At 42.5% G+C, this 25553-nt stretch overlaps 1 protein-coding gene across 4 annotated transcripts in view; it reads left to right on the top strand.

The window, feature by feature from the left end:
* Window positions 1-25347, top strand: part of pard3ba (par-3 family cell polarity regulator beta a) — a 207335-nt gene extending 181988 nt beyond the window's left edge. For 2 of the 4 annotated variants that reach the window (XM_080877580.1, XM_080877579.1), the window contains exons 23-24: window positions 2719-2795; window positions 24068-25347. In XM_080877580.1, the coding sequence (XP_080733706.1) occupies window positions 2719-2795; window positions 24068-24485 (495 nt within the window). In that variant the 3' untranslated portion in view covers window positions 24486-25347. Of the gene's footprint in view, window positions 1-2718; window positions 2796-4948; window positions 5180-6018; window positions 6258-6354; window positions 6467-6781; window positions 6871-6982; window positions 7156-7318; window positions 7556-24067 lie in introns of those variants that run through there. The other 2 variants (XR_013971013.1, XR_013971014.1) reach the window with 2 other exon arrangements.
* The last annotated feature ends 206 nt before the right edge of the window (window positions 25348-25553 follow it).

The following is a 25553-nucleotide window of genomic DNA, read 5'->3' as shown; positions in this document are numbered from 1 at the left end:
TTTTTTTTTGTCTGTTCACAGTCAGAAGATGTATTACGGCTTGTCCAACACACAGACACACACAGAAGGTCTTCCACCTGAGTCCCAGATTCTTGCTGCTGCTAATGCCCCCTTTACCTCACATTATTATGCATCTCTTTGCATAATGGCCCCTTCTCTCGCGCACACGCTGCCATCCAAAGATGGAGAGTTCACTTTCTGACATTATATTAAAACTGCACACAGACACACACGCGCACACAGCCCTCATGACTAGCACAATATTAGCATACTATATACACACACAGGCACAAAGCCACCTCAACGAGTCAAGTAGCAGCCTTGCCCTAGCCATAGCTCTGATGTGCTTCACTTCCTGGCTCCCATTCAGAGGCATTAGAGCTCTCTACATTACAGAGACATGCTAATGATATCTGGTAATGCGCCACTGCAGCATTGACATGCAGAATGAGTTTGAACTCAGACATGCATGCAAAACAGAGCGATAGACTGGTCTTGCATGAAGTCATGCTGACTCTTTTCTTAGTGTGTCTGTGGTTTTAAATGCTGTGTACGTTTGCTGGCTTGCATCGTTTTGATAGCCTGGATCAAACGTACGGCTGTTTGCCTTTTTCAGATTTCCGGGTGAGCATCTGTCAAATTCACGATTAGCTTGTCTATGTCAGTTATTGTACATATGGTTGTTTTTGTGTGTTTGACCAGCTTTCTAGCGCGTGCGTGTTGTGCTGCAGTGGTGGATGGAACGTTTGACCATTGAAATGTCGATTGAGTAAACAGCCTGTGTTTGTATGTGAAAACTGAGAGTCCAGAATGCAGATAATTGAAATTGTGTGCTCTCCCCATGTCTCTGCCTCCACACTCCTTCCTCCTCTCGTGCCCTCAGGGGCGGCTTGTTTAAAACCATTTGTATTGTCGCGATCTTGGAGCGCGTGCACTTGTATGCAGCTAAATTTGATGGTAAACGTTAGACTTAAGCTCCAATTAAGTTGGATGATGGTGTTTATGGTGCAATCACTGTGCTAAAACACCGATACATCTCAAATTCCCCTCATTTGTACAAATCCTTAATAAAATCCAAAAATGTCTTGGATCAGGGGTGTCAAACATAAGGTCTGGGGGCTAGAATCAGCCCGCCAAAGACTCCAATCTGTCCCACTTGATGTCTTAGGCAGAGGGGCATAGATTTTAGACTTTTAACTTGTATATTCATGAGTTTTAGACCTTTTCCTGCCATTAAAGACCACCTCATTAATAGTATACCAAAGTAAATAAATAATAGATAAACAATGAGATGACAGAAATACAGATATACTTGAGATATATGTTTTTATGGTGGGTCCAAAGCATAAATTTTAATTATTACAGGACAGTCTGAGCATTTTCTGTAATTTTACAAACCTGTTACTTACTTTTTAGTCCCAACATGTCACGCTAACAGATTTCTTCCATGTACTCCAGCAGTGTTTCAATATCATGTACAAAAACTGACACTGCTACATTTTTAAATGCTTTTGTCCAGCACGAGTCAATTTCCAGCTTCCAGTACAAAGGATGAAATGGTGAATATGATTAAAAAATAAGAGCTTCTTAGCACACCTCCTTATTATTATTATTATTATTATTATTATTATTAATAATATATCCTTTAGTTAAACATGTAGCCTCATTGAGATCAAGGTCTTTCTTTCCAGAGAGACCTCAACCAAAGAAACATGCAAGGACTGAAACAGCTACATAATAAAAGGCCACATTTTACATGATCACACATTCAGAAAGAAATCTACGAGAGTCGTTGCAGATGGACAAAAATCTAATATTGGGAGCAGAGTGCACCGTGCAGTGACCTGCAAGTCTGTATTGTGGTCAGGAACATAAGAAAATGAACATAGCATGTTTATTTTTTTTAATTGGCTCTCATGCCCTGTATGGAAATATCTGTATTCATCATGGGTTTTCTACATTTATTCACATTTCCCTTCCTCTGTAAGTAATTACAAAGAGCAGGCGATAACCTGTTATCCAGGAAAACAACGGAGAGACTTGGAGAAAGAAAGGGGGGGAGAAATTTAGCCGATTGTTTTTCTGCTGCGGTGTTTCAGTGAGGATGAAAAGTTGACCTGAAAATGCAGGGCTGTGTACCAATCCATGTGGAAACTGTCTTTGCCAATTTATCCGCCTAAGCATGTGGACGGCTTTAATCATTCGGTCACTTCCTGGTGATGGCCTCTCTGATGAGAAACACATCAACCGTCTTTTCAAATCATACTTTGAATTTCTTCTTCTTTTTTTCTTTACACGTGGCTGGCATGTTTGAAAGAACTGTACACACACGCACACGCACATTTATCAAAGGGGTACAGCATCCACTTGGAGGCGAGTGTTTATGTTACCACATGTGGGGCATTCCACGACTCCTCGCTCTCTAATTTTTGTTTATCCTGAAACCTTAAGGCTGCACACGAAAGCACGTGTGCTTTGAATGCTTAATGTACATCAACAGAGTTAAATTACCACCGGACTACTGAAATATTACTGAGGTTAAACATGTAGCCTAAGGACATGTGTGGTCTGCACTGCAGGGTTTAGCTCCTTAAATAGGCCTAAAACTTTATTTATTCTTTCAGGTGACTTCCATCGAGGGCGTTGTGGGTTCGTCGTTCGGTGTTTGGGCCATTTTGATTTGTTTACTTACATTGCTCGTCCTGTGTTTCCTCACAGATGGCGCCCAGAGGAGCCGACTCTCGCCCTGACCACCAGTATGAAGAAATAGACCGACAGTACCTCACACAGCCCAGGTGAGACAGCTGTGTGTGTGTGCGCCTGTTTTATTCTTCAGAGCAGGAAATGAAGGGCTAACTTTTTGCCACTCCCTCCCTTTGTGTCTCCCCCACTCTCACAAGCGCACACTCACACAGAGCGCAGCACAGACTAATCCTCTTTGGAGCTTATAATTAAATCTGGAGTGTTTGCCTTGGGAGTGTCTACTCATCCCAGGAATAGGACTGATCAGCTCTCCAGAGAGCAGGGCACAGGCAGAAGGATGTCTCTCCCACAGACACACACAATCGTGGAGGATGGTTTGCTCCCATGCAGGATGTATAACCTCTAGTGTGGGTTTAATGGAATTGCACATTCCTCCTGTTTGCTTAACCGTGCTCTTGTCAAGCTATATAGCACATATACATTTGCCCAACCACGCCAGAATATTCACTGTCTTATGCGTGTAAGCGTGTGTATGCTCATGCTGAGCAAACGCCATTTTCGTGATGTTCGCGGCCCGGCAGCTAAGTGGAGCGTGGAGTGGCACTGCGCATGGAAAGCGAGAGGAGGAGAATGAGGAAAAGAGGGGACACCGGGATGGAGAGCAGGAGAGTGAGAAAAAGAGAACAGTCATTTCACGGGTTATTGCCCCTCCTGATATGACAGGCACCAGGGAGCGCAGACATCAGCACCAGCTCTGGGGGTACGAGGCGCACTGAGAATCTGAGAGAGAGAAAGCAAAGGAGAAAGAAGGACATAACCAAGCTGCACAGGGATAGAGAGATAATCCAGCTGTAACTAGGGGGACAAACCCAAATGGAGGCAGGTTGAAGGAGATTTGAATGACCTTTGATAGACCAAAGCTTCCCTTTTATTGCACTGTGATAATCCATCAGTCAGGTTAGCAAGTAAAAGTAAAACAACTTTAAGTCATTTCAGCATCTTGGATGTGTAGATTTGAATCTCCTTGGATTTGGAGTTTCTTGTTTGGCAACACTAGAAATTTGAAGATGCTTTATTGGGAACGTGAGTTTATCGGGAAAGCGTGAACGCTGTCCCAGCCAAGGATGAAATATTCCAACAATTACTGTTTCGCAGCACATGATAGTGTTAAAAGTCTAACTCTCAGCTCATAGGTGGATAAATAGATGGATAGATATCATAGACTAAAACTATTCTGGGAAATCTTGAGTCATTCCTGAGTCACTCAGAAGTTCAAAATAATACTCGGGCAGGGAAAGCATCAGTTTATATGCCGGGATGTGGAAAATGGTGGAATGATCTCCAGCACCAGAGAAGTGGAGATGCAATAGTGAATTGCTTCCAGCAATATTGCTAGCACAACTTCAGCTGTTCGCAAGCAGAGACAGCATGCTAACGCTAAGCTAGCTCAGAACCCAGAGTGATGATAAAGCTGAGTGCATGCTGACCCCAGCCCAGCAGCCAGAGCCTGAACTTCACAAGGTAACAGAAGCAGTGATGAGCAGTCTCGCTTGTAGCTTTATAGCCTCCATCTCTGTCTGCTCTACAGTAGAGTCGCTGTGATGATGTAATATGGCCTCAGGTTTATATTGTCAACTGGTAATTATGAGACAATGGGTTTCAGGTTGTTTTCACAGAGTAACACGAAAATAAAGTAACAAGTACTGTAACACATTACGTTTTCTGGCGAGTAATTAGTGAACATACTGGAGAAATGTGTCATACCTTACACTTTTTTTTTTTTTTTGAGTGAAATGCCAACACTGACCTTAACAAATCAGCAACCACATTTGATTTTAGTTTGACCAATCTCCCACTCAAGACCGCCCACTTGTGCACATCTGGACTCCTTCCAGCACAGCTGCTGTTTTTAGATTGCTTTTTGTGCAATTTCATCATGAACCTCAAACTTTCTCCGAGCCCAAACATCCATTTCTGCATCAACCTGACCTGACTTTGATCAACCTGACCTGACTTTGACGTTGCCCCTGTCCTACAGTGAAATTCGAGATAAATGCCCAGATAGCAAGGAGACATTGAACAGATGTTGATTTTCCATCTGAACCATCAGAATCGTCAGGATTGAAATGTCAACACAAAACCAATGTTGAAACAACATTGAAATACTGATGAAACCTTACACTGACATTGAAATAACATTGATTCACTGTTGTTCTGTCATCGTTGATTGTTGATCTATTTATAGTTGACAAGGTGACAACAATCACGTTGAAAAACCATCGATTTATGGTTGAGCGGGAAATTAAAGCTGCTACCACTTGGACTATTCCGCAGCACCCCTATCACATTGGTACATCCCTCCAGGTAACCATTGTCTTGTACAGTAGAGCGGGACATTAGATTTACTCTCAGCGGAATTGACCGGAGAAGGCATCAGTTCATGCACTGCACTGGCCTGCACCACGATTAGTATAAGGTAAGAATGAATGACTTTTGTTCTATTCGTTATTTCCATGGTTGCATTTGGATAACAGTAAAAAAAAAAAAAAAAAAACTTGTTAATGTAAAGTTTCGGATAAAATGTGGGAGCCCGAAATTGTGTCTACTTTCATCTTACAATCCGGCAACAAATAAATTGCACTGCAAACAAAGTCTATCAACAAAGAAAACATTTTCGTTTCATACTTTTCCGTTATATTCCCTTACAAAGCTAGCTTTAACGCTTCGAGGGTTCCTTTGTTCTTGCCGTCACCTCGGCGCTTGACCCAGACTTTCGCTCTGTAGTTGCTTTTTAGCATAGTACTACAAAAAATTGTAAATCTGTGATATATGATTGATAAACGTAAAGGTAACTGTATAAATGTGTTCAATGACTTTGTTACTTTTAATGATTGGAGAGCACCCGCTTCGATTCGCACTCAATTCAAACTTTACGCTGCACGCTCACCTAACTTTACGCTGCACGCTCACCTAACTTGCGTTTGCACCTTTTGTCCACACGTAAACTGCGTTTAGCATTTACGTGTGGACGAGGAAGACGGAGAAAACGCAGCGTCAAAGGTGTGCGCCTATTTTGACGCCACACTGTGCGCCAAGTTTTTGCCTCGGTGCCATGAATTCCTACAATGGCAGACTTAGACAAAATACTGTTAATTTTATTATCTTCAGTGTTTAAATGCTTACATATACGGGTTTGCTTGTAATTGTTGCCTATATACATTTTAAGCTATTATTTATTATTTAGTTCAATCAATAGATCAAGTTTTGTAGTGACTATGAAATATATTGTAATTATCTGTTTCCTGTTTATCCTAGACAGGGCAAAAAAGGACTCCAAATTAAAAAAAAGATAAAAATGAAAGACTGGTGCATTGTGCAGTTTAGCACTGGTGGTACAGAAATAGTCCCTAGATCATGGATAAATGGGGAGAAATTGTCATGGCCTCCATATCCTCCGTGAGACACATTCAGGATCCACGACGCAGTAAAGAGGAGAGTTCATCCTGGTGCAACATGGCTCACCTATGCACCAGTCCGACTTCTAATAAGCCATGGTGGGTATCATCTGGATTGGTGTTGTATAAATGTAACAATAACAAGTTTTTCGTTTCCTAATTTATGTCTGGCCATACATTGTGTTTGTACTTCCAGACACATTTCACGAAGCAGAACGCAGTCTTCAGAAATATCTAAGTGAACACTGTGATACGTCTGACCTTCAGTCCGAAGCTGAAACTCAGACCAGTCATAAAAGAAAGCACAAGTAAAACTTTTTTTATTTCACAAACATATCTTTGATTGCTAAGAATTTATGATCTTGTCTTTTGTACATATCTGTGGTGCTTGCATACTGCTATATCACCACATAATATAGTCCAAAAAGTGGAAGCTTGTAAACTTTTTATAAATGCAAAGCCGTGTACACTTGTGCACTTCAAAAATTCCTTGTATACTGTACCTTCTTGCACATCTCCGTTTCCTGTGTGTGTTGTTATAAATCAAACTGTAACTTTAGGAAAAAATATTCCAAAAGCACATTTGTAATTACTTATGACCGTTTTCAACTTTTTTTCTTTAGACCAAATCCCCTGTACACATATAGTGACTCAGAGGATGAGCAGCCCACAAAGAAATGGTTTCCCCAGGCCCCTCGAGTGAAAATACCAGGTAATAAAATACTGTCAAGTGTCTTTGTACATATCTGTGTGTGACACAAGGAAACTTTTGATAAGTTGTCTGTATTCTTAAATACTTAAAAAAAATTATCTTTTTCTGTCAGACCTGACGAGAGCTGTTAACGAACTCCGTGAGGAGGTCAGAGCCATCCGCAATACCGGCTGCAATGAATCGGTAGATGCTGGGGTACTGCCTCTGGATTTGCCCTTGCACAACATTGAGGAGCTAAATAATGCAGAGCCAGCTCTTCAATCACAAGAGGCAAATAAGGCAATGGTAAGTATATAAAGGTTATGTACACTTTGTAACTATAAAGTGTAATAGCTGTCAGATGTGATTTAAATACATAACAACGGCCTGTTGGTTAAACACACAAGCACTTGCATACACATTTAAGACATGAGACACGCTAATTCCATCTCTTAAAATGTGTCTATAGGTGAGACGCTTTGCCTTGATTGGAGCCTGACGCAGCAGTTAGGGGCAAACTCTATGTCCGAGTTTGTCTTTGCACAAGCAGTGCAGAAATGGCTCCGATACGCCCCAGATCATTTGGGTGGTGCAGGACGCACATCATGCAAAAAATTACAAACTTCTGTGAATCATATAAACGTAAATAGGAAACTGTCTTTTAATAAAGTATTTAGCAAACGAAACATGCCTATTGACCTTTTTTTGTTTATTTTTTTTCTCTCTTACATCACATGCAATGCTTTCTTATTTTAGGATATTAATATTGACATGATACATTGTGAGACATTTGGGGGTTTTTTTATAAAGGGTGTCCAATTTAAGGAATAAGTACAATTATGTGTTTAGGTGGTTGAAGTATTGATGGAAACATGCAGTAGTTTAGTATTGGTTAAAATACCTATAAAGAAAGGTAGATTTCCAGTCATGATTTAACTGTTGTTTTAATAAAAAGCAAATATGCGAAAGAGGTGGAAAATCAACACCATAGCTCAACAGTGTTTCAATATCAGAATCTGACATTGTTTCAATGTCAGCAGTATTAGAAAATATAACGTTGAATCAACGTCAGGTTTCAACATTGATTCAACATCAAAACCTGACGTTGTTTCAACGTTAAAAAAGGGTGCAAGAGTGACGTTAGGTCAACGTCACTCTTCAACGTTGATTCAATGACACAGCCTGATATTGACTCAACATTGTTTCAATGTTTCCTTGCTATCTGGGTGGCCATTGTTTTGACACTGTGGATGCCCCCAGCAGACGTCACAAACACACAAGTCCCTGGATCAGAATGAGTTGTCCGAGGAGTGATCTGAAAATAGCTGCAGCACTGCGCAAAGGGATGAACCTACAGAGGGAAACTGGCCATATTTTAATTACACAGATGGGCTGAGTCATTATAAATTGAGTATGTGGGTTTAGATGTTGGTCAGGCAAATCAAGCAATTTAAAGATCTTATGAAGTCTGGGAAATCTTACTATGTAATTATTCTCTATTTTCTGACATTTTTATTAAGGAAAACTTAATTAACCGATGATGAAAATAATCATTTGTACCGCCTTAGTGGTCTCTTGCTCTAAAATGTTTTTAGAGCATATAAATGATAATAACAGATGCTTTATATTAAAGTGGCCTCCATCAGATTCTCTGGCTTTCGTAATTAGACACAAACACAACAAGTGAGGTTCAAATAATGTTCATTACCTCGAGAAATTTCCCTCACTCTTATTTAACTTTCTTCATCTCCTCTTTGAAGTATTTTTGGGCCCAAGACCCATAGGATGTGATCCACTTGAAATGCATATGCTACAGTTAACACGCTTCTGGGGACATTTGAATCAGCAACAGAGCAAAAGAAAAAAAAAGCCAGAGCAACAAAAGGCAGAGGAGAAGTGCCAGATAGAGTTTGAACACTATTCAGACTCACATGTTTGTGTTTTTGTTTCTGATGTTTCTGTAAAGATAAATCGCGGCTCCTCGGTCCCCAAGAATCCTCTGACTCTCTCTAGCATAAATACCAAGGCGAGAGGAGGAGGGGGGCACAAATATGTTCCGGAATGTGCTTTATTTTTTCTTTCCTCCTCCTCCTCCTCCTCCCTCTTCTTCTTCTTCTTCTTTTTTTTCATCGTGAAGGGGAAAAACAGGAGAAAAAGGGAGAGCAGACACAGCAGTGAATTGAATGCATTTTTCAAAGTGGAGCTGAACTTTGTGCAAAATCCCCCCGGGGGCCGCCATTATTGAAAGCCATTTCCTCTCAAAATGAGTGCGGCTCCACCATTGGCCTGGCTCTCATTAGCATACATTTGGCCTGCCTTTGTGTGGAGCCGGCTGGGGCTGCAGCTGGAGGGGTGGGAGGGAAAGAGGTAAGTGTGTGGGTGTGTGTGCACAGATATTCCAGGAGATGTATAAAAGCATCTCACAGATGGGTGGATATGGAAAGGAGAGGTAGGAGTTAGGATCGGTGATGTGGAGGCATTAAGGGCTTCAGGTAGAAATTCAAATATTTCGCTTTCAGTCGTCGGTAACAGATTACAGTTTTCCAAATGAAAGCACTTAAGTTTAGAAGATGTTTCTTAATGTTTTTTCCAACTCTTGAATGTTTGTTGGCACTTTGTGGTTATTGTGTTGGGAAAATATGGGGCTTAGTGCTAAGGGCTACTGCATGGCAGCCAAGAAGACAAGCTGAAGTCTGGCAAAGAGGATTTGGAAAGAGGGCTAGAAATGGCAGCATCGAGAGGTTTGCCCCAGGGGGAGGATAGTGCTGCTTTTGGCTCTTACCGCCCTCTCCACCGGCCATTAACGCTGGGGTGCAGCTCGACCTCCAGATTGCCCCCCGTGCTTTGAGAGGCACACACACACGAATGCCCAACACACATGCGACCATATGGAGAATATTAACATCATTACCAATTCAAAGCAGCGGGTCACAGGCGCGACGACCCAGCCCCGGGTTATCCAATCAGAGTGCCTTCGTGACCCGTTTCCCCAAGGTGATTGGATTAGGTTGCCAGGTTGGCGTAGCAACGTTTATCTCCAGGGCTGATAATTGGCTGATTAATGTGCAGCCGATGGCCAGAGAGTCAAGAGAGCACAGGGCTTCAGTCAGGAACCACAGTGAAGCTTCTCTCACATGTGAACAATGGAAATTATCCACTGAGAAGGACACAGAGGTTGGGCAGTATGTTAAAAACTGTCCATCTGGCCACAATAACCCCAACAGTGTATTTGTGGAGGTGTGTGTGCTTCCCTTCCCTCACCAAAGGAAAACCAATAAAGGGCACCTCGTTGTCTCTTAAATGATCAAACAGGTGAGGGTAACATATGCTGCAAAATGGTCAGGGAACAACCTGTAACATGTGGTAGAGCTGAGCAGAAACTAGCAACAGTTGGACATAAGAATGTAGACATTTGTTCTACACTTCTTAGTAAGTGTAGGAGGAAGACGAAATTAAACGACCAAATTCAAACAACATTCACCGGTGTGAGACATGTTGGACTCATGAAGACCTCGAGCAAGTTCATCTCTCTGCACCTGTGTTTGCACTTAGCTGTTCTAAGGAGGTCCTCATGCTTGAATACTTGACAAGTGACTGAATCCTGTATGCTCTTAACAAGCACTCTCTGCTCCTCCTTAAAAACCAGGGGCCAACTTCTTGATTGTCCTTAGCATGCTGAGTATCCGCTGCTATGTGGGAAAGTGTCCCTTAAGGACTCTCAACTGACCCTCATGAAAAGTGCACATGCTCTGTTCCTGGCTTTACAGCCTCTTGGCTTTCTCCACCACGTTTCAGCACTTTTCACTCCGGTTATGTCCGGTTATTGTTGTTTTTTTTTAACAAAGTACTGCACAAATGTCTTGTGCAAAACTTTAGTTTTTTTTTTAATTGTTTGTTGAAACGCAAGTCCTGTAAAAATTATGTTCCTCCTTCCTGTTGTCTGATTTTTGCAAGTTTTTCTCACTTGCATGCTTCAGGTCATCAAAAAATGTTTTTATATTAGACAAAAATAACCCAAGTTACTACAAAATGCTGTTTTTATTATTATGATTAAATTTATTAAGGGAAAATAAGTAATTCAAACCTACAGGTGGCCTTGTGTGAAAAAGTAATTTCCCCCTAGAACTAATGACTTGTTGGGCCACCCTTGGTAGCGACAACTGTATTCAAGCGATTGTGATAGCTGGCAATGAGTCTTTCACATCACTGTAGAGAAATGCTGGCCCATTCATCTTTACAGAAGTGTTGTAATTCACCCACTGGAGGGTTTTCAGCATTAACAGCCTGTTGAAGGTCATGCCACAGCAGCTTAATCAGATTTAAGACTATAACTCCAAAAAACGGTGTTTTTTATTTTTTGAGTTATTCCGAGGTGGACTTGCTGGTGTGTTTTGGATCATTGTCCTGCTTCATAACCCATGAACTGCAGGACAGACTGATGAATTTCAGTGACTTTGTTTCTCAACAGTATCTGTGGCACGATATGTTGCTTTTTGAGATCTTTTTGCTCTACTTTACTTTGTCAGACAGGCTCTATTTAAGTGATTTCATGATTTAACAGTATTCAGGCCTGGATGTGACTGGTAGATTTGAGCTCAGCTTTTCAAAAAAATGGATAATCACAGCTAATTCATCATTTAAGAAGGAGGGCAATTGTTACTAGCAGCGTGTCACAAAACATGTTTGTTTGTTTTTTTTGTCCAGTCTCTAAAAAAGGCCAATGATAGATAATGAGTATCTTTGCACTCATTTCAATAAATTGCTGCATTTATTTCCCATTTCCCCTGCAAGCTATAAACAAATGAGGGCTGGCTCAAGTGCTGAGCTAAAAGTACTGTATTAAACAATTGTCACATTTAATCACTTATTTCTGCCGCACTGTTATTTCTCCAGCTGGATATAAAACCTTCGAGTCCCGCGTCTCACACAGTCGCTCTGCAAGTGTATTATCATTTTACTGCAGTAATATTGTTAGCGCCTGAAGTTTTTGAGCTCCTGATGAATTTATACGGCCTTTTCAAGGTCAGTGGAGAAATGATATTTGTTGCTGTCCCTTCTTTATTAAACCTCAATTCAGCATCTGCCAGCTTCAGGAGCGATCACCTGTGTCCCACCCGCTGCCGTCCAGCTGTCGAATGACTCACTTTAATCTTCTCTAACTCATTTAAAGTATATTGTCTCCATAGGTCATTTCATTCCTCGGGTTCTAGAGAGTTCTTATTTCCGCTGTGCTTTTTTTCCTGCATTTGCCCCATAACAGCTGGTAATGGCTCAGTAACCGAGACGATTGGTTTAGAAGTTTGTGCGGCCCACCCCTCCCTCGCTTTATTGTTAAATAATACCAATAAATAAGCAGCCCAAGAGTATGGAAAGCTGTGTGTGTGTGTGTGTGTGTGTGTGTGTGTGTGTGTGTGTGTGTGTGTGTGTGTGTGTGTGTGTGTGTGTGTGTGTGTGTGTGTGTGTGTGTGTGTGTGTGTGTGTGTGTGTGTGTGTGTGTGTGTGTGAGAGAAGCACCTTTTTTAGGGGGCCTTTAAGACGGAGTGGGCCCATTGGTGTGCAGAGGCAGAAATGTTTGTCCCGCTAACAGCGTTTGCGCTCAGACACAGAAAGCTGTAATGGAATCAGCAGCAGGAAATGAAGGGGCTTTAACCAGCTCTGTCGCACGCTCAGCCGAGGCACCGGCGGCTCTACCTGTTTACAATAACTCCACTTTTTCAGCTTTTCCCCCCTGATTCCATCAATCCTTTTGTCTGCATTCTTCCGTCACTTCTGTTTATACGTCTCTCACTTCTCTTTGTTTCTCTTCTGTTTTTCCCATCCCTCTCTTAGGCCCTGCGCACGAAGGGGGGAAATGAAATCATGGCATTATAAATAAAACAAAAGATATATACACTTTGATGCCACAGCGGTGCCTGTAAGCTCGGTGAGAAATACAAAGTCTGTCATGTACGAGTCTGTGTGACATTTAGTCCGCAAATGCAGACGGACAGGCGGGAGTCACCGTGAATTCAAATGCTCTCCTCTTTACTCAGAATAAAAGGGAATGCAATCCAGTGGACGCACTGATAGGGCTAATAGAGAAATGTGCTGCAGAGGGCCTAAAAGTTTCTGTGTTTAGTTAAAAAGAAATCCCACCTGCTTCTGCCATCAAGTGTTGCTTTACTGCTTTCCCCCTGCACGTCTCTGTTACCCTGCAGTACTGTCCAAGAACTAAATCCAACCTTTGACTGCCTCAGTAATAGCTTCTACATGGGAAATTGACTGTTTTGGGGTTTTTTTCTCTGGAGCAGCAGCAGCTAAATGCTTTGGATTTCAGACGAATAAATGATAGAGCCCAGAAACATGACATCACCGTCACGATGAACAGGGGCACCGAATGTTGCTGCGACTTTTACCAAAGCGCCTGTTCTTAGTTTACATACAGCCTGTTGTGCCTGCTGCATCTTGTCTCTCCTCACCTTCTCATTGCTAACCCCAAGGTCCCGTTCTGCACCTGGACCCACCGTTACCTGTCACCGATACTGTACACACTCCTACTCCCCCCGGCCACCCATCCTCACTATATAGCAGCAGCGAGTGTAAACACGGGTCCATTTAAATAAAGCACGTGCGTGCAGGTGAGAGGCAATTTCGACCGCTGTTGTTGACATAGGCTGGTTTGATTAGCAGAGCTGCCTCAGCAGCCAGGACCAGAGTGGCTAATGGTTTCCTGTGCTGCGGGCCTGCTCTGTGTCGAACACTCAGCTCAGCACAGTGCCATTAGCGCTCCCACTCTGCGCACGTGCATGTGGACGAGGATGAATTTGGAGACTCTGGCAAATGCATCATACACTAATGAATATGTCAATCTGCTAAATATACTGTATTACATCCTTTAAATAAACAATCTTTACAATAACTGATGACCGGTCTGTTCGGACCAGAGGAAATAGTTTGGCTAAGGTCTCAACTTATCATAAAGAAACCTGAGAACGCAGGCACAGATGTCACTGCCTGATTTAAAGCCATTTCGGTCTGTTTGGGGTCTTATTTCTTCTAATTCTGCTGCTACCTCTGCAAATTATGACACAATAAACATTTTTACCCAGAAAAAGTGTGCGCAGACATTCATACGAATGACTGTGTGCGTGGGTGTGTTTGGCAGTGAGATGCAGCAGCTGGGTTTTTTTTGTTCTTTCTTTTTTTTAACAGAGCAATTAATGTATTTTGCATGCAACTCATGCCTGTTTGTCATCATTTGACTAACAGGTGAGCGCAAAAACCGGCAGATGTGCGAGCATATGTATCTGCATGCTCCCCTCATCTTCGCTATCCGAACATTAATAGATTCAATGTGCAAATGTCAGTCAGCTGACTTTTTTGTGAGATTGTGTCTGAGAGTTTGCAGACACTAACAGCCGTGTTTTCAGGAGACTGAGGCGTTACTTTGGCTTTCACTGCCGTCTTTTTGGTTCACGTCCCCTCAGTGAGAAGGGTCAGTGCAAAATAATCACTTGTAGTCTATGATGAATAGTTCCTCAGGCAAGTCACCTGTACAGTTCTATAAAGGACTGTGCACTTGGGGTGATTTGGTAAAAATTTCAATTGTTAAGAAAAAAAACCAGCCAGCTGCACGCAGTTATTTGTCCAGCTTGTATTGATGAAAACTGGCTTGTGGCTTATTGTGAGTTGAGAGCGGCGTCCTTGGCATTCTCGTGTTGAGAATAGGAGTTTCTGAGATTCTGTGAATACCTTACCACGTAACCCTGAAACAGAAGAGGTGCAGTTCCTTTTCCTTCTTTTTTATTACTCATAGATTTGTGGTTAAATCAGAGACCATATCTGGGGTGGGGGGTGTAAAATTGTGGGCTGTTCCATAATAGTTTACAGCTTTAAATAACAGAGGCCTCCTTTTATGGTATTTTATGATTTCTGAGAAAAGTACGCATTAGCGTAAATTATGCAAAACTTGTATTTCTAACTACTGTCCTTGGAGTTCACACCCTTTTTGTCCTTTACATAATACAAATTTACATTGAGTCCTTAAATTTACCTTTATTATCTACATGTTTTAAAGGTTATTTGTGATTAATGCAAATGTTATTGTACACAAGAGTGCTGTTTCTCCAACTTTAATCATACTTTTTGCCTTTTGGAGTCGGAGTGCGCGCGTGTCTGATATACACACATGGCTGTTTTCCAGCTGTTTAGTGTACAGCACTTATGACAAATGAGGGAGAGCAGGATGGTGAAAGTATGGGGGGTCTAATAAGGCACTGGCAGTTGGGGGTGTTAATAATTTCCTCCTTCCGCTTCCTAGGGGCAGGTGTAGGATAACCCCCTCACGCGCCTACCCCCATACACACATTCTTCGCCATCTTACGGCAGAAGCGATGTCTAAATGGCCACACTCTCTCACAGTCCCTCATGGATACTCCTGTTTTTCTTTCACTGCAGAATATGTAATCATATGCACTCCCAGCACAAATTCACATGCATAGCTATGGATGTAATATCCACTCTATCATTTTCTCTGTCTATCTCACACACACACTCACGCACACTCTCAGGCTCTCAGAGGGTGGTTGAGAGTGTGGTATATGGTGATGATGTTCTCAAAGTGTGAGTCAGATGTATTAGATGGCGTGTCATTACAGCTTTCCACTCCCGTGGTCCCCGTGGTTCACATCACACCTTGCACTGTTGCTCTATATAGACCTCAGAGGGACAGACGGGTGTCTCATCTGTCTCTCTGCCTGTCTCCTGCTAAACATAGCCTGTCTTTTTTTTTCTTTCAACGCAGACAGCCTTTTTCCACCTCACTTTACGCTGTCTCCATTTTCTCAAATTGTGAATGTATCACATTTGAAGAAAGTAACATTAAAATTAGATACAGTGTTTTGCTGGATTTCTAAATGGTTTCCACTCTTGTTCAAATAGAGACAACAGTCCTGTCCATACAGGAAGGGGGAAACAATTCATTGCTCTTGCTTTTTTTTTCACTTTGTATTGCATGAATTTGCCTCCTTTTCAGTTCCGCCTACTAGCAGAAATCTGAAAAATGAATAAAAGCTGCAGTGTCATGTTTCTTGGAATGCATGTGCAACAGGGTGAAGAACCCAGAACCATTTTTAGGCTGCCTAACTAAAAAAATAACAAACCCAAAGTCTGATGAGAGGAAGCAAATGCGGTCAGTAAAACAGGAGGCGCTATAAGCAGGAAGAGTGGGGAAACTGTGGTATCCCGACACTCAGTATACGTGTGTGTACAGCACGCAGTATGTCACTGATGTATAGAGATAGAAACATCCAAATGTCAGTTTTAGAAGTGCTGCAAGGTGAAAGCATTGTGACAGTGTGAAGCTTGTATATGGCTGAGATATAATTATGAGTAACATCAGGATGTTTGCAAGTGTCTCGACTAACGTTAGCAGCTTGCTAATTTAGCTTTTCAAGGCTAACTAGACATAAATGAGGGTGGAGACGAGAGGTGGCACACCATACAACCAGTGGCGAAGCTCCTTAGTGGATCATGCACATACCAAGACAACTGAGGTTTTGAAGTCGCTTGACTGCTAACCATTTGACGTTACTTTTTTGCTATTTTAGACATGGGACAGTAGAGGGTTAAGTCAGAGGTCGACAGCCCCTCAGCCCTTTAGTCCCTCAGCTGTTGCTCGTGCAAGCTTTAAAGAAAAAACAAAAAAAACTAATGTGACATCCACGCCCCACACATGTGCAGCTCTTTATCTCCCCATTTTCTTTGGTAGGAGGGGCTAAAATGCCTATTTTGACACTCTTTTGGTGTTGAAGATTGCCAGCCCCTAGAGGAAAAAATGTGTATTCCCCAACCAGTTGGCGAGTGTTTCTAAAGTTGATGTCAGTCACTCTGAATCAGCTGCTAAAGCCTTAGATAGGCCTAGAAATTGTTCAGTGACACCCCAATAACCACCAGTCGCTAATGAAAAATATGCATTCCCTGACTGGTTGGCGAAAATCTTCTCGTGATTGTTTGGATCTCTGGCGTCACCAATAGTTCACATGAAACACACCAACTTCTCTGCTTTTTACTACCATTCAGCTAGTAGCTACCAAGTGTTTGTAGTAAAGTCTGTGTCTTCCATGCAAACTGCACACATGTGTATCTACTAGTGACCAAAGCACTCACAAGGAGGATTTTGGTGCAGTACTCTGTTTGGCCAGTTTTGCCTGATAGCAGCCAGCAGCCTCTAGAAACTTGTCCATGTAGGCTCTCAACCGTCCAAGATATGTTAAGCTTAATTATTTGAAATGATGGCAGCTGGACTTCTTTTTGGTTCGGGAAGACGTTTGGCCTCTCATCCAAGAGGCTTCTTCAGTTCAGAAACAACTGATGGATAGTCCCAAGTATTTAACCCCATGTGGGGGTCATTTTCTTCGAAGGGGCCCTGAGGCTTGTTGACCCACTATTAAATCATGCGAGTCATCACAGCCGAGGTGTGAAGGCTCTGTAAGACATTGCTCTGTCCCATCATCATATGAGCAGTTGGGGTCACTTGAGGCAAATTATGAGCAACCAATGGCCAAAAAGTCTGGGAAAGCAAAAATAAAAATGGACTTTTAAGTTATTTGCTTCATTAAAAGTGTCTGTTTCTTCTCCACTTGTGGTCGTTTTTAGAGTAGGGGGTATAATAAGTAATAAATAAGGATAACATAATGACAAATTGTACAAATAGATCAAACGTGACTTGGCACACTGTTAAATGTCATCTGTAAGTTACTGAGGCTAATGGCAGCTTAATAATATCACTGCTACCACATTCAGTGGTAATAACAGCAGCCTGGCATGTACTAAATCACTCTTGAAAGTCTCCCATTCTCCTTTGTGACATTCATTCAGACCTGTTTATTTGTTCCACGTCGCAAGTGGAAAACTCTCATTTGCATGTGATGTTTTAATTGTATTTTTTTATTTTGACATTTCTAAAGTGTGTGTGAAACTTTCCTGACAGCTGAATGGAAACACACCTACTGTCTGCTTGTCTCTCGTTGTCATAAGCTCCTTTCAAGCCAGATTAGCAGTGCTGGCAGAGCCCCTCTAATTGTCATTACCGACAGCAAACAACATTTTAATCCGGCAGGAATCTGCCATGTTTGGCATGTTTGGGTTTTTTTTGCTTTGAAATAAGTCAAAAGTAAGAGCTATGGAGGAAATTTCCCCTTTGTCCTGACTGAGCTGCAGCACAGGCATTATGCCGTTAGCGTGAGACGGGTTAATCGGTACACAAGAAAATCATTTTACATCTGAGTTAATGCAAGTTGTGTCTAAAACTCAACATTGTTGGCCTCTATTTTCTGTTTTTAGGCCTCACATTTCTTTTTCCGTCTCCCCGTATTCATTTGCTACGTTGCACACAAACAGGCCCATGAAGTGCGTTACATAAGTTATCAAGTAAACAGGGATCTCATTCTGACGCTTGGAATGTACAAACACGACCATGCACTCTTCTCTGGCTCGCGCTCTCTCGTTCACAATATTTTATTTAGCTCCACTAAATTCAATTATAATTCATGTGAAATTCAAATGTTGCATAAATCCAAAGTTGGTTGAGGACATTTCAGGTTGCGACCACCCACAAAAACTCATACGGAGTTGAAGACGTCCACTCCCGTCCGTCTCCCAACCAGGCTGGAGCCAGCTGTGCGACCCAGGGATGAGAAATTCCCTAAGGGTCACCGAGGCCCATAGAAGCCCTAATCCCCCAGCTGCTTGACCGGACACACACACGGATACATGCTGTCAAATGGTGGTAGACAGTCACGTCATTACTAACACATCTATGTTTGCTTACATACAGTGCTTTCACAGCCTTAGAAGTAAAGGGTTTAACCAGTGTCCTTTACTGGTGTTGCCTGATTTCAGGTCTAATTGCCTGAAACCAGCAACTTTGTCATTATTAGGGGTTCAGTCAGTCATTGGAATGAGCAGTACAATTTGCCAAAGCACTTATCAATAAGTTGGTTGGTGCTAACTTCTCTGGAACTGCTAATACTAGTCCTGTTCACTTCTATGTACAGGGTGGGCCATTTATATGGATACACCGTAATAACATGGGAATGGTTGGTGATATTAAAGTCCTGTTTGTGGCACATTAGTATATGTGAGGGGCAAACTCCTCAAGATGGGAGGTGACCATGGTGGCCATTTAGAAGTCGGCCATCTTGGATACAACTTTTGTTTTTTCAATAGGAAGAGGGTCATGTGACACATCGAACTTATTGGTAATGTCACAAGAAAAACAATGGTGTGCTTGGTTTCAACGTAACTTTATTCTTTCATGAGTTATTTACAAGTTTCTTTTTGTTCACAGCCATTGACATGTTGAAGAGGTTAACACGTGAGGAGCGGATCTAAATTTTGTTGATATGTGGTGAAAGCAGTAACCGGGTCATTGCAGCAGATTTCCATACAAGACACCCTACGAGACCACCCATCTCCCATGCTACAGTTAGCAAACTGCTTGCTAAGTTTCATGAAACTGGTTCAGTGTTGGATTTGCAAAAATGTGGATGCAAGAAACCTGTCGCTAATGAAGAAACATCAGTGGCTGTCCTAGCTTCATTCAGCAAGAGCCCACAGCGTAGCACTCGCCGCATGTCACTGAGAGTGGCATTAGTCAAACATCCCTCCGGCGGATATTAACTACTCACAAATGGCACCCTTACAAACTCCAGCTACTGCAGCATCTCAACGAGGATGACCCAGATCGGCGCACAGAATTTGCAGAATGGTCAAAACAAAAATTGGAACAGGACCCTCAGTTCACGCAGAAGATTTTGTTCAGTGATGAGGCAAACTTTTATGTGAATGGTGAAGTTAACAAACAAAACCACCGCTATTGGTCTGACACTAACTCGCATTGGATGGATCCCTCCAAGACTGCTGGAACAACAAAAGTGATGGTTTGGTGTGGTATATGGGGTATAACGATAGTGGGTCCATTCTTCATCAGTGGAAACCTCAAGGCCACTGGATATTTGAAATTGCTACATGATGATGTGTTTCCCTCTTTATGCACTGAAGCTGGCACGTTCCCTGAGTTTTTCCAGCAAGATGGTGCACCACCACATTATGGGTGCCAGGTCCGAGCATTCCTAGATCAACAGTTTCCTGGAAAGTGGATTGGTCATCGTGAGCCAGTTGAATGGCCCCCAAGGTCTCCCGATCTGACCCTCTTAGACTTTTATCTTTGGGGTCCTCTGAAGGCAATTGTCTATGGTGTGAAGATACGAGATGTGCAGCACTTGAAACTACGGATACTGGATGCCTGTGCTGGCATTTCTCCTGCGGTGTTGCTATCAGTGTGTGAAGAGTGGGAGAAGAGGGTTGCACTGACAATCCAACACAATGGGCAGCACATTGAACACATTTTATAAGTGGTCAGAAACTTGTAAATAACTCATGAAAGAATAAAGTTACGTTGAAACCAAGCACACCATTGTTTTTCTTGTGACATTACCAATAAGTTTGATGTGTCCCATGGCCCCCTTCCTATGGGAGAAAAAAAAATAAAATGTTGTATCCAAGATGGCCGACTTCTAAATGGCCACCATGGTCACCACCCATCTTGAGGAGTTTGCCCCCTCACATATACTAATGTGCCACAAACAGGACTTTAATATCACCAACCATTCCCATGTTATTACGGTGTATCCATATAAATGGCCCACCCTGTAGATTCATAAAAAGGTAGCTCTGTGGTGTATACCGCTACGGAGCAGGGGTAGCAGGCCATCCCAGCATCCAAGAGAACTCTATCGCTCCTACTTGAACTCTTAGAAAATGGACATGGCAGAATGAGATAATTTAACTATTTAGCTTTTAAAACTTTATACAGCTATAAATATTAGCACTGAAAATAAATGGATGTCAGCAAATCCAATTTTAGTGTAGCACTAAAGGGTTACTGTGATATTTGTTTGTTCTAATACTGCTTTGGCCTTATCTTAAAGAGGACCGAGGTGATTACATTTCCTGAATTGCTACTAAGCAGAGAGGTTATATAGGCGATGGAGAGACAAGTAAAGCCTAAAGGAGAAGAAGAGAAAGATGAATATGCTCGTCTGAAAGATGTGGAAATTGAAGATCGCAGAGGGAGGGAAAAAATAAGGAGCGATGAAAGAAGAACGGGGAAGCCAGCGGTGGTTCCTGTCTGTTTGGGTGGCCCTGAGCCGGATTGAGGACCCAGGTGTTCTCCCCCCTCTATCCACGTATCGCTCCATTCCTTCTCATCGCCTCCCCTGGTGGCCTTCGCCATTTAATCTGGATTAATGAGGAGGTTGACCTTCGGTTCGCTTCCTCTCTATCTATCCTTTTCCATTCCTGCCTTGCAGAGCTTTCCAAGCAGGACTACGTTGTTTTTACCCACATTTTATTTCTGCTTCTCTCTCCCCCATGTCTTCATTTCATATTGTTTCTTTTTCTACTTCTCTGAATCTTCTCTCTCCTCTCTCTCTTTTCAACCCTATTTTGCACTTTATCTCAAGCCTTGGCAGTGCAAGTCTTTGTGTATGTGCAACTCCATCTTGGCTCTACTGACTGACAAAGCAGTGCTGTTCATTGTTGGGACCACCTGTGTATCCTGTCGCACTGCTCTGTTTGGGTGGTCAAGCCTCGCAGCCCACGCTGTACTGATATACGGACACACACTTAGAGAAATTCACGTCACCGCAGTCCATGAATATCCTCATGGGAAGTCTGCAAAGGCACAAGTACAGACGCACACTCACTCACAACCAAGCTGTGCGCTACCCAATCTGTGGTGAGTGAGTCCTTCTAATTGGCCAGTCAACAGGTGCCGAGCTCGACTCATGGGAGTGGACAGAGGAGACGGAGGGATATGATTACAGAACAAGGGAAAGGCTAAGCTCAAGGCTTCTGTATAATAACTGCAGCAGGAGCCAGTTTTGAAGGGTGGGAAGTAAATATCTAAATCTGTTTGGCTGTTCTGTGTTGCTGATTGATATACCACCAGAGCATTTTGAACAATAGCCAGCACCGTGCTGCTCATGTGGCGGTCAGAGCAGTTCTTAAAGTAGCAAGTAGCAACATGTTTTCCATAATCAAGGAAGGAATTATGCCAGTGTTATAGTTTTCAAACTAGAGTGCATCATGTTGTGCCCACCTAGGTCCAAGTGTCATAAGTTTGTCATGTATATATTTCGTCATAGAGGCTGAACTACAGGCTCTGTGGAGACATATGTGCCTGCCAGTTATGTTGTTACCCCATGGTCTTGACCGTGTAGACCAAGGGTGGGGGAACTCCAGGCCTCAAGGAACAGTGTCCTGCAGCTTTTAGATGTGTCCTTGATCCACTTGGCGTAGACACTAAACTATGAGGGCATCAACTTTGCATCCCTGCTCCAAGAACACTGTGCAAATTAAGACAAAGAATAACAACTACAACTTTGTTTGTGATGTCCACACAACGAAAGTATCAAATACAGCCTACTGTATCTCAGTCTGAATCAGATTATTAATTTTCTTTGGCAACACACACTACTGATCTATGTACTGCCTCGTCTCTCTTGTCATGTCTTTGTTGAACTCACTGAGTAATTACTCACTGTGTTGGATGGAAAAGCACACGTAAAAAAGGGAGTGAACTCTGGATTTGATAACTAGTAGACTCTCTATTATCAGTAACGGCTTCAGTCAGTTTCCCATCAGTCTTGCACAATAATGAGGGGGAATTCTGGGTTATCAGTTTATCAGTATTTTTGGGATGTATTGATTAAAAAGCCTTTGTAAGGTCATGTCACTGCATCTAATCCAGGTAAAGGTCAGAACTCCGGTAGAACTTTCTTCTATCTCTTGGGTCGTGCATCTTGTGGCTTTACACAACTTCTGTTAGTCTTTTCTTTTTGAGTAAAATCCCTTGGCGTAATGGTGATTCTGAAACCTTTGCAGCTTTTGTCTAATCCATCCACAGAACATGCTCCAGATCTTTGCATAACGTCTCCCACATGGACTGATGAACACCTAGGTCATACCTTTAGCTGATGTAGCGTTTTTAATGCTTCTTTTAAGGTATTGTGAAAGAAGTTGGGCTCAAGACATTGCCCAGTATTTAGTGAGAGTGCAGCTTTGTCAATAACTACCTCCTTAATGGGAACACGTGACTCAAGGTAACTTTTGAGACGTCTTTAGCACAAAGGTCCTTATGTAATCCTGAGTACTGATTTCTAGTAAAGGCATGTTTTGATCTAGAAATTGTGACTTAGATGAGCCACATTTTATAAGTAATCAATGTGAAGAATCCTGGAAGTTCCAAAGGATTTTTTGCAGCATATGAACATATGGTAAAAATGTGTAGTTTAAATGAGCTCATGTAGTATATTAAATTGTTCGGAAAGCAGAGATGTTTGCCAAAATGACTTTTATATAATTTGAATGCCAAAACGTATAATTTAAGATGTTGACAGTTCTCTTGCACCTCACCACTTTTATAAATAGGAGCGTTTCCCTTACAGCTAGGCTGCTGAAGACCTGACTTTTAGATTTGCTTACTCGCTCTAGCTTGACTTGTGTGTCACTCACCACTGGAAACAGCACATAAGACGGAAAACATTTGGACCCGAATGAAAGGTGATCAGCCCTCCCTTTTCTTTTCTCCTGTGTGTCTCTCTTTCTTCTCCCCCCCCTCTCTCGCACTTTCTCTCTAGTTCCCTCTCCAGTCTCACTCTCTCTCTCCTTCCGTCTCCCCGAGCCCCGCGGGTCGCCTTACCCTGGGGTTTAGCCCCTAATCACCCACAGCTAGTGGGGAGGGAACCGGAGACTTCCAGCTGGCTGCCTCGTTATTGCAGACCCGAGGGACACACATACACACATTCCTGCACACACGAGCTAAAAACACACACACACACAACCTCATATATGCTTACCAAGGCATTTGCTGTTATCTCTTGGCATCTCTCCATCCACGGCCTCCCCCCCACAAGTCATTCCTGCCAAGGCCGCAGCCTCGCCACATAAACTGAATAACAGAAGGCGGCTTACCACAAAGGAGGCCCAAATCTCTGGCACGTCCACATCTCCAAACCAGTTTAAACTAGTCTTAAATGTTGACATCTCTAGCCTGTTAACCATACATCTATATTTGTATGTAAAATGCATGTGTCTGTCCTGACTGTTGGCGTCTAACAATCCTGCAGCCAGGACTCGAACAGAGTTCTAACACCAACCATCTTTTTCCTTTCAGGAGGGATCCATATGATTACCCCACCCACTCCAGACCTGTGCCAAGAGATTCCGGCCCCAACCACTATCAGGACGCTCCAGGTGCGAGTAACTCGGGCCGTTTGCCAATCCCTCAGTTGAGCACCCAGCAGCCGCTCAACAATCCCCGCTACCACCCCTCTTCCCAGGCAGGACAGCAGCACCGTGCTGCCTTAAGACAGGACGTCCCTCCGTCACCCTCCACGGGTCAAAGAGGGCGCCAGTACTACGACACCGTAGGGAGAAGAGACGGATACCGGCAAGCCAGCCCCGGCCGCTACACCAGCCCAGAGAGAAACCCTGCCGTCAAGGAGCGTTACAACAGCCCCGACCGCTATCGCTACGGTGACGAAAGACAGCCTGACCCAAGACGGAAGAATCCCATGATAGGCGCGGTTTAAAACCGTGCAAATGCAAGTAACATAAAGAGAGCGTGTTTGTGAAACATATCAGCTGTCACCTGGGCCGCCAGTGTGCATCAGTGAAATTTTTGCCATATTGATTCATGTAATCAGAAGCTGTAATGCAAAAAAAAAAATAGGGCTTGTTTTTTTGAGAAAGGGAGATTTGTGTGTTGCGTGTTTGTTTCCAGCTGCGTGTATCTATTTGGTGGTGTGTCGCGGTGTATAAGAAGAGGACACAAGATTTTATGATGTCGAAATTAAATGAAGTTAAATATATTATATAGAGTAAACTCCGTGCCAAACGTATACAATCAAGTATATTGAAAGCTATGAAAGCAGAGCTGACTCGCATTTTGCACATGCTGATCAAGCTGAAGGAAATTAAAGAGGGATCACCTTGACCCGTCAGACTGCTCCAGCACAGAGAGACGGGAAGCTAAAGTGGACAAACAGGAAAAGGAAGTAACACCCCCTTCTTCTTGTCCTTGATGTTTAGTCGCTTGGACTTCCTTTACATTCTGCTAACACACTGCTTCGTCTGGTTTTTTTTTTTTGTTTTTTTTTGTATTTTTACCTTTCCTTATCTGGACGTGGCTTACTCCGTGCTCATTAACTGTGTAACTGAATTTGCATATAAGATAAGTGATATTTTTGTAGCGCTTCTAATAAAATGTATAAATCTCGATCTGCTGCAGGCTCTTATGGTAAGCTCCTTGTAACTCGTGGAAGACATTAATGAAACATTTTATCCTTTTAACATATCACCGCTAAGAGTCACTGCACTGAAAACGAATTGTGTCAATGGTGGTTTGATTTAAACTTGCTGTCAAATAAGTGCACAACTTCTTTTTTTTTTTTTTTTTTTTTTTTTGTACAACTATTTTCCATTAAATATCTTGATAAATATTCTCAGGCTGTGCCACGTCATTTCATTTCATCACATTTCTGCTTCATTTCACCTGTTAGCTAGAGTACGCGTGTATGAAACACTCAGACTAAGACAACACCATGAGTCATGACTTTAAAAATTCATTATAATATCCAGCTTAATGTCTCTGAGCACAA

This window comes from Rhamphochromis sp. 'chilingali' (assembly GCF_963969265.1).
Source record: "Rhamphochromis sp. 'chilingali' genome assembly, chromosome: 3".
NCBI lineage: Eukaryota > Metazoa > Chordata > Actinopteri > Cichliformes > Cichlidae > Rhamphochromis > Rhamphochromis sp. 'chilingali'.
The sequence above is the reverse complement of the archived record's forward strand: the minus strand, read 5'-3'. Positions and strand labels throughout refer to the sequence as shown.